Source organism: Lutjanus erythropterus, chromosome 22 (genome assembly GCF_056507025.1).
Source record: "Lutjanus erythropterus isolate fLutEry1 chromosome 22, fLutEry1.hap2, whole genome shotgun sequence".
Lineage (NCBI taxonomy): Eukaryota > Metazoa > Chordata > Actinopteri > Lutjaniformes > Lutjanidae > Lutjanus > Lutjanus erythropterus.
This window is the reverse complement of record NC_139338.1, coordinates 11,315,457-11,331,735: the sequence shown is the minus strand read 5'-3', so window position 1 is coordinate 11,331,735 and position 16,279 is coordinate 11,315,457. Positions and strand designations below refer to the sequence as shown.

The following is a 16,279-nucleotide window of genomic DNA, read 5'->3' as shown; positions in this document are numbered from 1 at the left end:
TAAGAATTTATGCTTCATTTCAATAAAGCTTTGTTAACAAGTGGCAGAGCAGGGGAAAGTCACTCTGGCTAATTACATTTTTACTCAACCTGAATGGCAAGTCCTTTTTGTTAATGAAAGCTATTGCATTTAAATAACTTCAGTAAAAACAGTTTTAAAGTCAGCATTAATGACTCAGTAACATCACTCAGAATAAAACTGTCTTTTGAAGAATGACACAGGGGTAACCACATTACACAAAAAGTGTGCCCCATAACATAAATGTACTCTAAATATGAAATCACACCTTTCTTTTTTCCACTCCATTCTGTTCGTACTTGTACCCCTCTACCAACCCTCTCAATGCCTCCCCCTACGCTTCCACTCTTCCTCTCATATTCAGGATGGATGCTTTGCCCTTGGTGCACAACTTGGGAGTCTGTATGTCAAGCCAGACAGCAAAGGAAAAACGGTATGGACTTTGGAGAAAAGTGCTAGTATTTGTGTAGCTTGTGAAGTTTAAGTTTAAGACGTGTTTAAGTTAGCTTAAAGATCATTATTGATCAACCAGACTCAGTTGACTAACATCAGTATGGCAGGTCTGCTTGCACTAATGACTAATACCTGGTATTTTCTTCTTTTTTCTTCAACTGTGGACAATTTAAAGGTCCACTGTGACAGTTTAACAGGATTTATTGCCTGAATATGTCAGAACCGGAATTTAATACTCATAAGTATGTTTTCAATTATGTATAATCACCTGAAAATAAGAATCACTGTGTTTTGGTTACCTTGGAATAATAATAAGCCATTTTATATCTACAGAGAGCACACATCTTCCTCCATGGAGGCTGCCATGTTTAACATGTTCTTACAGCAGCCCAGAATGAACAAACCAAACCTTTGCTTTAGATTCATCCTTTTGCATTAGAACTATTTATTTTTTATACTCAAGATCACTGGTTTTATTGTGATATACTTACTTGTTGGTCTACTTACTTAAATATTCTAGCTTTCTACCTGTTGTTCGGCTTTGAACATCTCCTATAAGCTTGGAAGAGGAGGGTAACACAAGGATTGCATGCTCCCTACTAGATGCTACTAAAGCTTACACACTGATCCTTTAAATCTTTCTATTAGAGAGTAATGAAAAGAAGAATCGTGAAAGGACTCTAAACAGTCAAGGAAATAACACATGAGATGCAAAGTGAAACAATGATGAAGAATGTTAAGAAATAATATGTAAAAGCAACAGAGGAAGAAGAGGAAATGGGAAACGGAACGAAAAGACAGAATAGAAAAACTGTAAGCTCGTACAGAAAAAAAAGTAAAACCAGAGAGAGCAGCCAAAGAGTGGAGCTGATGTTTGTCTGTGATGATATTAGACTGTGTTGCTACTGTTAAGAAGCCAGGTCCCCCAGTGAGCTGGCAACCAAAGTCACCTTCTGGCAGCTGTCTACTGTCATCTACTAATGCACTCACAACGACTTTTGAACCTCACAGTTAATGACCAGAGAGGTAATGGAGAGAGATGTAGGCCATGAACAGCTCTACAACAGCAGTCTGGTGGACTGTTTAGATGTTGTTGGGTTTTTTTTGCATGCAACCGGGACCATCTGAGCTTAATTTAACTCGATATAAAGCAAAGTACAGTATATCACCATCAGCGTCACCAGCTGTGTGTGAAAACATGCAGTGTATGTATGTCTTTATGTATGTGTGCATGCCAGTCTGTCTCACTCCTATTGTGAGAAGCTTTATGGCGCCCCCTGTGTCTCATGCGCACATTACCTGAAAATCCCTCTCCTCTAGAATTTCTTTCCTCCACCTCACCAGGAAGGCGGCACACACGTAGAGGTGGAAATGGGAGAAGCCCTCTGGCTCAGCCTGGTGAGAGAGAGATGACAGATGTTGATTTACGACAAGTTTAACATTTCAGTCATAAAACACATGGTATGTCCGTGGCAACTATGTTTTGTGTTACTGTTCAAATAAGGAAAGCATGTCAGTACAGACAGAATAGTTTCACTTTAGTAAAGATTTAGAGGCGTTTTTACGCAATGCCATATACACAAAAAGAGAGAGACGAGAAAAAAGAATATAAAACATTTTCCTGGCACAATCTAGAAATTTACATTTTCAGGGTAACAGAGAAGAAGAAAGCTACAAATCCCCTCTTCTTTGCACAGCATTTTTTATTTCAGCCCCTCGTTACGTTTGGCGGCTCACTTTTTTTATGACTCGGCAACGAGCTAGGGAATTAAAGAGGGAGGAAGACAAAGGATGAGATGTTCCTTGTTCTATTCTTTTTCTTTTTTCTCCAGAGCACTATCACAGAGAGGATAATTACCAGGGCCTTTAAATGCAAGAGGATTGGGAGTACATGCCCCCATAAAGGTGGGATACAATAAAAAGTGCATTTTAATGTGTGAGCTTTTCTGAATGCATTCTTGCATGCACGTGTGGGGCTTTAGTTCCTCACACAGTGTAGGTTATTTAAGCTTAAAATTCACAAATAGAGTGTGGAATTGCACTCATGAATCTGTGTCTTAACTATATGTGTACTCCCCAACATGCAGATGTACTTGAGTGGAAGAAAGACACACACATATACACTCACATCTCTTAGTAAGAGCATGAACTCATGAATTATTCTGCCAAGTGTGCTCTCTGATGTGCACTTTGATATTGTGTGGTGGTAAAGAAGCAAAGGGATATTAAAATACGCTCAGATTTTACTACCGAAAGGAGACTCCGACCGATTGTCAAACCCCAAATTCAGGAGGAGCCATGAGGATTCTGTCCTGGCTATGGAACTTTGGACCAGCTGGACCAGCCCTCTATCTTTACAGGATTGTAAATGTGTGTGTGTCCGGGGGGGGCGGACTGCAGGAGAATGATGGTACAGAGGCTGTTGCTATAAGCCATCTGATTCTTTTATAATCAAAGTGAGAGTTGTTCGCCAGCATTGCCCCCTGTCTCCGATCCTCTTTGTGATTTTCATGGACAGGATCTTAAGGCGCAGCCTGGGTTAAGAAAGTGTCTGGTTTGGGAACTTCAGAATTGCATCTCGGCTTTTTGCAGATGATGTGGTTCTGTTGGTTTCATCAGGTTGTGAACTTCAGTGTAAACTGGGGCAGTCAAGCTGAATGTGAAGCAGCTGGGATGAGAGTCAGCACCTCCAAGAGTGCATGGCCCTCTGCTAGAAAACAGTGGACTTCTCACTCTGGGTGGGGAGTAAGTTGCTACCCCAAGCACAAGAGTTCAAGTATGTCAGGGTCTTGTTCAAGAGTGATGAGGCAAACAGACCAGATTCATGGTCATGCGCTTAGGGTAGTGACCGAAAGAACAAGATTGCAGATGCAAGCAGCTAAAATTAGTTTCCTCATTTGGGTTACGGGGTTTAGCCTTACCTTATGTTCCACTTGCAGCAACATAGCTATAAAACAGTCAATCGTGGCCAGTTACATTGTCGCTGGGTCGCCAGTGAAGTGCTGCATGTGCTCCTTGACGTCAGTGATCACTTGTGTGTACAAGTCAGCAAACATGGACTGTCGAGATGCTTTGTTTGGTTGATGTTGTGGTTAGAAAAAAAGAGCTGGGTTGAATACAACTGGAAACTGGCTCACGGTAAGAACAAGTTTATTTTCCTTTGTTTACACAGCACAGGAATTGTGGGGAGATGGGAAGCAGAAGTGGCAACAAAAGTCAGATGTCAGTCTCTGGCTTCATGTTGCCGGCTTCAATTGAAAATGATTTGTAGCCTGATGCTTTGTGGCCTGTAGTGTGAACATAACGTCAGATACAGAATGAGGAGCTTGGACATCTAGAGGGAACTCGGAACAGAACCACTGCGCCATTGTATCAAAAGGAACCAACGGAGGTGGTTTGGCAATATGATTAGGATGTCTCCTGGACACCTCTCTTCAGAGGTTTTCTGGGCACATCCTACTAGATAGAAACCCTGGGGTAGACCCAAAAGTCGCTGAAGGGATTACATATTTCATCTTGCCTGGTAACGCCTCGGGATCCCCCAGGAGCAGCTGGAAAGCACTGCTGGGAAGAGGGAGGTCTGAAATACTCTGCTTAGACTGCTGCCACTGTGACCCAACCCGGATGAAAGGAAGAAAATGGATGGTTGGATGGATGGATGGATTTTACTACCAAGGCATCATTTACAGTTTTGGGAAACAGACTCAAACAAAACTGCTCTTCAATTTTACATTATGTTCTGTAGTCTCTTTGGCGCAGGTGAGCTCATAAAAAACCCAAAGCCATACACACGTTCCGATAATTCAGCCATGTTTATCACATTTTACTCCTCATTTAAAGGATTTCACTTAGATAGCGGATGTAGCATTACTCATTTCCACTTTGTCTGAGTAACCGACTGTAAGTGTTGCTCTTTAACCACCACACTCATTTGTGCATAGCAGTGAGCCATAACTCTGCAGGAATGAACAGAAACTGCCTTTTCTGCTGCGATAATTGAATTTCCCTCGAGGAGAGAGGGAAGGAATAAACAGATGAATAGCGGATAGACAGATTTAAACACAGACATGATGTGATACAAAAATAGTATAAAGAATAGTGTGGATGTCAGCTCTCCTTTGCTGCATTGTTGCTCACTCTTTCTAGACAGATTGTCCTCCCTGAGCCTTTTTGTATGTCTGTTGTATGGGTTTGCTCTTACTTTACCTCCCACTTAGTTAAACCAATTTTCAGAATTTCCCCAACTGAGAGTGTGTTTGTGTGTGTGACAGAGGAAAACAGAGAAAGTGAGTAATAGAAAGAGAGAGTATAGAGTGTGGTGAGGGAGAGGAAAAAAAGAAAAAAGAGGGGTGTTTGTGAACAGCGAAGCGTAGCGTGATGTGAGTTGTAAACTGGCAGGTGATTGGCTTGTTGGTCTAACCTTGCAGCTCCAATCCAAACAACTGAAGCAAGCAAACACACGCTTTCTCTCTCAGACACACACAAACACAGATGAGGGAGTGTATGAGAGGCATACGGGAGCACAATGTTTATCAGTCCCCAAAGATTTGCACAGTTTTAATTTCCTTTCTTCTATGAGGTTTATTGTGTGTGTGTGAGTGTGTGTGTGAGTTCATGGATGAGGGCACCGATGAACTCTTTGGGACTGTGAAACTCTGAAATCCAGTCTGCGTCTGTCTCTTTTTCAATCACCTCTCCGTCTATCCTCTGCTCTCACAATCTGTCACCTCCTCCAGTCTCATTCAACAAACGTCTATCAGACGCTCGTCTCTGTTTTTCATTAATATGACTGTGAAGAATATTTCATCAACGAAAAAGTGATTTACCTTCATCAAAAACAACTTCTGTTAACAATTTATCTTGATATTTTGATTTGTCACCAATCATTTCCACGGTGCTCCCACCATTACATTGAAATCTATTGCCTGCATTTGCAGCGGCAGGAGTGGCAGCCCAGATAATGACAGTACTTTGTTTTACAGAAACTCTTTATTGACTTGTATGATAAACTGTATTCAAAGTACACATTACTATACTAACGCTCCTTTACTTTAGAGTCATGGAATTCTAAAACACAATAAAGGGAACATTACACAGTAGGATTAGTATGCACAATTAGCACCATGTGTAATTACTTTAAAGGCATAACATCTTTAAAAACTTCTATGCATTACATCAACGATGACATTTTAAGCTTATTAGTGCTAAATCAATCAGATGCTTAATTAATTACTTGATTGACAGAAAACAAGGACATTTTGATCATTGATTTATTGGATACATCAGGGGTATCAAACTAATTTTAATTTTTTAGAAACGACACAGTCCAATTTGATCTCAACTGGGTCAGACCAGTAAAACCATTGGATAATAACTTATATAACAATTCAAATTTTGACCTTTTTTAGTGTGAAAAGGTTTAAGTACATTCTGAAAATTAATGAAACAATGTCTCAAACATTCAGTCTACTGTCATTACATGTGCATTACAATATACAGATCACAGTGGCTAAATGTACATTTATGTATTTTGGATCCCAACAACAATTCAGCCTTTCACTTCCTTATGATTCACACAACTTGTTGAGATCTAGAAATTCTTAACATTTTCCAGACATTTACACTCCTGTGTAGTAGTGCTGGCATCGCTACACAACATCAGCTTAAGTGGAAGCTAATGAGGATGAAGGTTTATTTTTTTTCTGCCTTTAAAACCTTTTACAAATTAAAAAGTTTTGGCAGTGCCTTAGCAATATATTTCTACCACAACTATTCTAAAATAGAAGTTTGATCCAGATTATTTTGTACTAAATCTGCTGATTGCCAATATTTTGTGCAATGTTCAATATCTGCTTTTTGGTTTTGGGCCATAGGAAATTGTGATACATGTTTTCCAGTCTTTCTGACCTGACATACACTGAATGATAGATCACTTAATTGAAAACAAAAATAATAAAATAAACAGATTCAGAAATAACTGTAATAATCGCCAGCTGCAGCCCAATTTATGAATGCACACTGAATTATAGACAACAAAACTGACTTTGTAGCGCTCAAAGAGAAAGTGTTTGGAAGCCCAAGAAAACATGCTGCCAGAAAAACAGGCTGAACTGTTAAGAGGAACAATTGGGGAAACATGCCTATTGATCTTCTTGCAGAGTTAAAAAAAAAACAAAAAAAACTGACACTACTCTCTTGTCTTTCAGTAATATATCAATCATATCACGCTCCCTAACTGCAAATTGTGTATTAATTTATTGACAAACAAGATAAAACATGAATTAGAGACCTAGAGATGCTGGAAGTTGTATTTTTAAATCACTGGAGGGAGCCAGACGAGCTTTTCCTCCCTGCTTCAGATCTTAATGTTAAACTTATTGACTCCCAGTTCACCATATTTAACGCTCAGACATGAGAGTACACAAGAAGAAACTTCACTGGAGGAAAAATGATCAACAGATTGAGGATGATAATAATAACTGTTGTCCTACTTGTTATAAATTTCACACACTGCAATGTACAAAAAAAAATTCTTTAAAATTAAAATGTTGTAAATGCTGCAGTGTGAAACTTCCAACATCCCACTCCTCTAACCCCTCCACCCCTCACTCTCTTTCCCCATTTCCTCCACACATTTCTCACTCTGACACTTCATCCCTCCCTCCTGCCCTATCCAACCATCACTGCTGCTTCAGCTCAAGGCTTTCTCATCATTATGATTTGCAAAATAAAGTTTGTCATGGTAGTCAAGGTGACTCCGTCAAACTTGTCTCTACCTCTTCTCCTCCTCCTCCATTGTTATGCTTGGTCCTCCACCCCCCCTTGTGTCAGGGCAGCCATATTGGCTGAGACAGGCGAGACGCTGACTGACAAGCGCTGCTGATCAAAGTGGGGAGAAAGTGGGGGGAGGGAGGCACCAGTGGGGGAGAAAGGGTGATAGGGGTACGGGGAAAGGAGTCAATAGGGAGAGGGGGAAAACATAAGTGGGAGCGCATGAGAGACAGAGAAGGTGGGAGGCTAAAGGTAAACAGAGGAGGAAGAGGGAACGTGGAATACAGAGTGGGAGTGAGAAGCAGTGTTGCAATGTCACAGTGTCTTTAAACTGCTGTGCTGGCTGTCTGACTAGTCTCATCCCTCCAAAACAAACCGGCCTGACGTGGGACTAACTCGATACCCTGACGAACCGACATCAGACAAGGTGAAAAGGTGACGCGCTGGGGAGTGATGCAAGATGATAAATGAGCAGAATTAAACCGATGTAACAATTACACAGAGAAAATATGATGAGCCACTGACTTTTGGGAGGCTGTATTAACGTTCTTTTCATGTTACATGTGTCTGAACATGACTGTGGAACAAGCTGTACAAGGATTCCTCTGGGTAATTCAGCCCTAAGAGCTGGGATAGTCTGCACGGTGTAGCATGTGTGCCTGCAGGATAAATTTAAACACTACATTGTAAGTAAGACTGAAGACAGGGATGGTTAAGAGTCAGGTCATGATGCAATCCATTTAAAAAAAAGGAAAGAAGGCTTATAGAGGGAAAAATTGACCAACGTTTACATACTAAATTAACTTCAGCATAGTGTCTGTCCGTGTGTGTGTTTCTCCAATGTGGTGTTTTGCTTAAGGCTACATTTAAAATTGCCAAGCACTGAGGTTAATCAGAAGGGGGGGGGTTGAGCGACAAAAAATAATACAAATCTGAATTCCCACCTTGCCAAGCATTTAGTTCATTTTGGCTCCCTGCTGTATCAGTTCAACCTCACTCTAAGTTTATATGTATGTTGAATTTGAAAGAAAACATTCACAGGTGCCCAAAACATGTGTGTGTGTGTGCATCCTCCTACTGTATACTTCAGTTAGAAAATCCCAGCGCACCACTGAGCAGCAGCTGTCTGATATCATCTATCCTGCAAGCTGCGCACTGCTTCATGCCATGAATTAAAGGTTTATTTTGACTAAACCGGAGATGGTGATTGTTGGAATAGTGGAAAGAAGAACCAAGAAGTTTTTGGTGAATTTTACATTGTTTCTGTTGAGTCTGAATGAAGCTGGAAATTTTGTTAAAATTACAGTTTTGCCAGATGAGTCTGGCAAGTTTGGCAAAAGCAATGAAAGAGCCGTTTCACCAAATGATCATTTCCATAACATTGTCAGACGCTTAGAATAACAGTCTGAGCCTTTCAGAGGCAAAAAAAAAAACAAGCACAAGCAAGCAAGCATCACCTGCCCTACAGCCTCCATGATGCATTGCGGTGAAGTAGCATGTCACCTGCGCTCTGTTTCTATCACTCCTCGCCACTTCAGTCACAGGTAGTTTTCTCATTTGTGGTGTTTTGGAGACTTTGTAGTTTGTAAAGTTCACAGCCTGTCGTGTTGTTGCATTGCTATGTGGGGACAGTGACACGGATAAAAATAAGAGCTAAAACTGACCAGCCACTTTCATCACTTGATCACCAGTGAATGTAAAATGTGACGACTTATTTATAATTCCCCACTGAAATGTCCTCCCTGTGCATTTTGTAAGCTTCTCTCTGTTTTATCCTGTTAGCTTAACGCACAATGACTGACAAAGGAAAAAAAAAACCCCACTACTGCTTAATTGGAAGATTCTCAGTTGACTGAGTCCGACTCTGACTGATGATTCCAATCTTCAGCTTTCGTAATACATACATTATAATATACATACATATGTGAAAATAAAAAAAGAAATTTGTGGAACAAAATAGAGTGATGAGAAAACTGAAATCGTTATAATGCAACACAGTACATTACCTCTGCGAATAAAACCCTACTTTGGCGAGACTTCTAATGTTTGTTTCATTTTGAGATTGTGAGACTCAAACAATAAAAGAGGAGAATTTTATGTGCGAGTGTGTGCATTTATATGACAGTAAGAATGTGTGTGATCAGGGTCCAGTCTATGGAGGCTCGTCTTATTGTTTGGAGTGACCACAGGGCCAAACATTACAACAGATGTACGAGACAGAGGTAGGAGAAGTGATGAGGACCACGTCCCTCTGGGATGGTTTTATTCAGTTGGCAGGTTAGTGTTTTATTCATATTCAAGAAAGCACTCTCATATCGTTTGATAATCATCTTAGGCATAAATTTGTATGTGAACTAAAATATATGAAGGTCTGAAGCACTGTGTTTAGAAAGGTTAGGCCTATTTCTCTTGGCTTTCCTTTAGAGAAACAATTCTATTTTTGATTAAACAACGCTGTCAAGGAAACTCAAGCTCAATGGCAGCATTTGTTTCTTCCTCATTTCCTCCTTATCATTCATCACCGTGGCACTAACACTGGAAGGAAGAATGAATCTGTTTGGTAGACAGATATTCAAGGCCATGCGCCATTTTCATTTTGGAGGGTGTTCAAACACGTGAGGGAAGAGGCACGCAGGAATGTCACTTCACGTCGGGAAGCGGGATCACTTTACCAGGTCACCTGTGCCCATCAGGTGAAAAGAATTTTCTTATCAGTGGGGACTGGAAATATGTTTCTAAAAACACAAACAGCTGTCTTAACAGGGACATTTAATCTGTTGTCAACATCTGATTTCTTATTTCCGTCATTGCCTTTTACTTTATTTCATTTATTTGAGACATGCAGTTCACACTCAAATATGAAAGTGCTGGAGTCATGTGGGGGCATGAAAGATATGAAGAGAAATACAGCGTACAAAAAATGCACCCTGAGACAAGATAAAGTTTAATGAAAGGAAATGACTGTTATTAAACATTAGACTGAGGCTAGATGAGGACAGTATTCAGTTCCTTTACTCAAGCAAATGTTACTACCTTATGTACAGCCAGAAAGTTTAGTCCAGTGGTTCACAACACTGGGGTCAAGATGAATCTGCGGGGTCGTGGGATGATTCATGGGAGAAGAAAGAAGAAAAGTTCTGCCTAAATCTGTGTTCTTTATTGTGCACTTTTTCTTTTTCCTTTTGGTGAAATATTTGATTCGTCTACCTCTTTTGGCCTTGAACACTTGTTTAATCTATCAAAAAGGTTCAGAGAAAATCTCTCTTCGGCGAATTTTTTTTTACAAGCTTAAAAGATTGGGAGCCAGTAGTTTAATCCTAAACAATTCATCACATTTTAGACTCTTATCATGCCCTTTTATGTAAAAACTCTATCAGGAAAGCTATCAGTCAAATACTAGAGCTGCAACTTGTGATTGTTTTCCTTTTTGATTACTAAATTACACTGAATATGTGGTCAGTTAATCAATGAATAACTTGATCTATAAAGTAGAAATTAGAAAACACCCATCACAATTTCATATTTTCTGTCTTTAAATGATTTTCTTTATTTTGTCTGAAAAAGAGGTAATTTTTGGCACCTCTGCTTGGAAAATTACATACATCATCAATTTAGGGCTGCAACTAACGATTACTTTCATTATCGATTAATCAATTGTTTGGTCTATAAAAAGTCAGAAAATGGTGAAAAATGTTGATCCCTGTTTCCTTACAGCTATAATGTCACTGTTGAATGTTTTATTTTGTCAACAACTCAAAGATATTTCGTTTACTGTGACAGAGGACTAAAGAAACCAGAAAATTTTTACATTTGAGAGGCTGAAATCAGATTATTTGGATATTTTTTAAAGAAAAACTGACGATTAACGATTAATAATAATTACAATAGTTCACGATTAATCCAATAGTTGGCAACTAATTAATTCATTGTTGCAGTTTTAAATCAATTACCAAAATAGTTGAAGTTATTTTCTGTCAATCAACTAACTGATGAATCTTCCACTTAGCTATGAAAAGTTGAACTTTGAATATGAAATGTAGAAGGGTAGAGTAGCCAGAACTTTGTAGTATGAGTTAATGTACTTCTCACAACTAATTGGGGTAAAGGTTGTTTAACTAAAAACATCAAAGCAACACACAAAGACCGCCAAGGACTACATGCGTATTTGATTTATTTCGCCTTTGCTCTTTAATCTCAATCTTAGCTAATCTTCTGACCCTCGTTGCAGTAAATTACCAAATTTTTCCACCAGGAGTCGACACATTTGATCACATCTTGCACATTCATTTAAACATGCCCGCTAATGAGACTAAACAGCTCCTTGATTGGTAAATTCGACCGTCCATATGGAAAAGGACCATATTTCACAACCTGAAAATGTCACGGTATCCCTTTAACAGCCATGCTAATGCTGCCACACTGAGCTACTTGCTAATTTCATGCTCCACGCAACAGGGATAATTTGGTCCCTGTCTGTCTGTCCGTCTGTCTGTCTGTCTGCCTGCCGGGGAGGAGAGGTCTGTGTATGTGTGTGTTTCGCTCTAAAGCATTGCTTTTTGTGTCTCTCGCTTTCTTTCTCTCTCTCTCTCTTCGTCTTTTTAAGACCCATGGTGACAAATAGAGGTAAAAATGAAAAAAAAAGGAGAACCAGACTAAAAAAGGGAGAGAAAAAAGAAATAGGAAAATAAAAGAGAAATATCAAGAGGAGACTGCAGGTAGAACGACAGAAAGAGAAGATGACAGAAATAGAGGGGAAGACCGAGGAAGCGCTGTCTTGTGCTGGATCAGGCTACTGAACAGATGGCCACACCGCAGAGAGAGGACCACAGTGGAGACATTACAACACTCAGGTTAAAGTCTCCCCTGGAACACACACACATACACACATATACACAGACACACAGACACACACACACACACACACACACACACAAACAGCACAGACAGACAGACAGACTCTGTGGCAAAGGGCAAGGTCTTTCTGTATATTATCCGCATTTGTGAGAGATCTAGACACAGGCTTTTTTTGTCGCGACAAGACCGACATCTTTCTATTTCTTGGTGAACCGCAGACATGCTTTCAGGACATTTGTCAAAAAGCTGCATTCATCTAGTTTGGAAGTCCAGTTTGTTTAGACCTTAATAAGTAATGTATTTTTGGTTGTGCTGAAAAGAACCTATACAACAACCAAATCATCTGCCAATTAACAAATAAAAAATCCTTGCCACTAAAGCACAACAAAAGCTCAAACAGAGGAAAACATACTGATGTCAAATACAAATACAAATGTCACTAGTTGGCTAGCTATGCACTGATCTAACATTTGTTACATTTTTAGCTGTGGGAAGGAACAAACATTAGCGCTAACATTATTAGCCCTCTTGTCTGTTACCTTGCATATTACATATATGAACATGCCATAATTGACTTACAATACTAGTACTACCATATTCTGTCATTCTCAATCCATCCATAACTTGACCATTTAGCCTGTGAATTTGCCAGCTAAACAAACTTATAGCCAACTTTAGCATAACGCTCCCTTAAAATTCCCCATTTAACAATACCCTTTATGTGAAGCTTAAGTGGAAAGCAAAGCAAAAGCAATTATACTTTCTCCAACTTATGATTTTCTTTTAATCTAAACCATTCAGTCAGATTGCAATCAAAGCCTGTTTCATAAGCGCGAGTTAAAGGCATGTATGATGGAAGAGAGCAAGAGGAAAGGACATGGAGGTGAAGGAGGGACAGAAAAGTAAATCTGAGAGGAGATAAAAGGAATGATGATGGGTGGAGAGTATGCTGGGAGGAGTACTGAAGAAAGATTTTTAAAAAGCGACAATAGAAGAGATCAGAATAGAAGAGACAAGAACAGCATTGTCTTGCTGTGAGCTCTACTGAAAGTTTCATGAGAGGAAATGGCCCTAATATCCCTACCAGGGTAAGAGTGGAGGTGAGGGACTGTGACAGAGCCTGCCAAAAAAAAGGTGTACGTGTGTGTTTGGGTGCTGTCTGAGAGGGTGTGTGGGGGCTGCCATCCAAACAACATTGTAAAACATCAAATATTTAGAGGATGGATTACAAGTACAATGTGTACTTGGGTTTCTGTCAAGTCACGACAAAGCAACAACACCGTTTAATCTTTCATTCCTTGTTTCTTTTTTAGACTTGAGGTGGACGGTGTTCCTGTAAGAGTAGTTTGTGTTGTTCACTTACAGGTGTTTTGTGAAAACATTCAGGTAATTATGGGCACTATCTTTTCACACTGTAATTATTACCTACAGTCATGCTGATGTGCTCCATCTACTCATCCACACCCATTAATTTTCTTTCAGGGTCACAGGGTCATCGCCGCAGAAGACCATATAAAGTTCTCAATGCCTTTCAGGTTCAAACGCCAAACGCCATGTAAAGCCTGGATTATACTCCCAAATGGACTTGTATAAAGACATCAGAATACACTTATTAGTTCTGTTTATGCTACTTTCTGGAGGATGTAGTATAAACAGTGGAAGGTGGATGTGCATTAGATTGCCGTCTGCAGTGGCCATGTGGACTTGTCCGTGTGTCAAAACAAATTGGGCGTATGCGGATGTCCGCACAGAGCCTACATGTTCTCCCTCTGGGTGAACCAAAGGTGTATTATGGATGGGATATGCAACCCTCTGCTGACTTGGGCATGTTCTTTAACACTGAGGCATCCAAATCAGATGCCCAAACCGCCGCAGCTGACTCATACCAATGCAAAGGAAGAGCAGTTTTATCCCGAGTGACTGGGTGTCTAAGCTCCTCACCCTGTCTCAGAGGATGAGCCAAGCCACCCTGTGAAGAAAACAAATTGTGGCCACTTGAATCCTTGATGTCATTCATTGGCAACAGCACAACCAAGGACCGCAAACTCCTGCAGAGAGTGCTGAGAAGATCGTCAGGGTGCCTCAGCCATCTCTGCAGGACATCTACCACCAGAGAATCCATAGAAGAGCCTGCAGCATCATGAGATACTCTTCCCACCCTCAACACAGGTTTTTCACACTTACGCCCTCTGGCAAAGGGTACAGAAATGTGAAATGCAAGACTTCTGGGCTGAGGAACAGCTTCTATCCTCAGGCCATCAGACTGATAAACAGAACTGTTCCACTGTGTCTGTCCCAACCAAAGTCACCTCACCATACAGGAAGCTACACTTTGATTGTTCTTATATCTTATTTAGATTTTTGCATTTTTGGCGACTGTTGGTCAACCCTAATGGATGCTGTAGGAACAATACTTTTTTAAAAGCAATAATCTTTCTATGTAATCTGTAGTTTTACAAAAAAAAAAAATCAGTGTCAGTATTCTTTTTGGTGAATGTGTCATATTTAAAACACCATGAAAACAACTTAAACTCAAGCTGACCTTGCAAGTCATTTGTTGTTCCTGTCTCAGGTATTATTTTCTACAATGCTGCAAAAACATTTCAAAAGCAGTAATTCTGCTTCCTTCATATATTTCTGCTGCGTCTCTCTGACTGCTCACTGCATTGTTTTGCTTTGTTTCACTCTTTTGCCTTTAATTGTTCCTTCTTTCAGTCAGATGATGGTTTGACGCTGAGCCCTTGACTGATGATGCATGATGAAAAACAACTGCTGGTTACTATGGACACCATGTGGACATCATGTATAATAGAGACTATTATACAGTAGGGCTGGGTATGTCTTAATAAGCAAAGCTTGTGCTCAAAATGTGTTAATTTAGATCAACAGGATAATCCAGAGCTTTGTAAAGGTCATCCTCTGGATCCAACGTATTTCTCTTCATGAATGTCCAAGAATATACACAAAAAAATTCCTTTACATTCCTCGCTTACTCACTCTGTCCATCAATCCATTCGTCAAGAATAACTTACATGACAAGAAACCCATCTGGAACATTGTGTCAGACAACCTGCCAGCGTGTTAACAGGACAGACTCAGCTAAGCAAAAGAGAAGTCCCCACTATCCACCATTCCACTCTCTGAAGTGTAAATACACCTGCAAGACGTTGCTATCAAGCTTTACGCCAGCTGCCAGCTGGCTGTGGTTCAGTCAAAATGCACAAGAAAAAACAACCTAAACAGGAGAACACCGCAGTTTGTTTCAGTGATTTAGTATCAATCCTTCGCTGGAATAAAATCCAAGCCTGTCAGTAATTATAAGGGATGGCTGACCAGGAAGCGGGTTTATGAAAACATAGTGCTGCTGTTGGGTCGACCAAAGTGTTTTTTCTGAGAAAAATGGGTTTCTTTGGCTTCCTAATCGCCCATTCCCCAAATAAGTCATGCGAGGACAGAGACTGCACTTAAACTGGAGGACTTGGGAGTGTTCAGGACTTGTTTTTCAGGGTTCATGAGTATTGCACTGTGGCTGACCCAGCAGTTTTATGTCATCGAGAACAGAGAAAGTGAAGAGAATCTTTACCGGCAGGGATCAATTACTGTAAGTAGGATTATAGTAATATGAATCTTTTGAAGGAATGGTAATACTGAAAAATTGGAAATATTGAAAGTGCTCAGAGAATAGTCTGCATGATTAAAATGTAGCAATTTATGTAAAACTAAAAATAAAAAGTATTCAAAGTTTCCAAAAATGATAAGAAAACTGTATTTTTCAATTATATTTGATCAATATTCATATCATGCGTGCAGCATGAGCTTTCCGTAAAATAAAAGATTATATGTAATTAGCAGAACGTATTTTTTACAAGCTAGAAATTGAGTCCTATCAGCGTTCAAGGTTTCAGGAGACAAACTAAGTCTGACACAAAAAAAATGGCCAGGGCGTTTTAATTCAAGTGAGGCAAGAAAAGAAAAATACCATCCTTGCTGTTACTTGGCTTTTACCTGTCCGTTGCAATCTATCTCATGCTGCCCAAAGTTCAGTCAGAGTTCATAAAGATTTAGACAAGATTCGGTTGGTATTTATTCATCCAAGCTATGGTTTGTTGAAGACTGTGGACTAAGCACTTCAGTTGTAAACTGCAGTGTGGCTTTATTTCAAGTCCTTCCACTTTTCTCTCTC

At 39.9% G+C, this 16,279-nt stretch overlaps 1 protein-coding gene across 3 annotated transcripts in view; it reads right to left on the bottom strand.

Annotated features, from left to right (window-relative positions):
- Nucleotides 1-16,279, bottom strand: part of tbc1d22a (TBC1 domain family, member 22a) — a 159,428-nt gene that overhangs the window by 24,559 nt on the left and 118,590 nt on the right. For all 3 annotated transcript variants that reach the window (XM_084711034.1, XM_084711036.1, XM_084711035.1), the window contains one exon: nt 1,771-1,866. In XM_084711034.1, the coding sequence (XP_084567160.1) occupies nt 1,771-1,866 (96 nt within the window). The remainder of the gene's footprint in view (nt 1-1,770; nt 1,867-16,279) is intronic.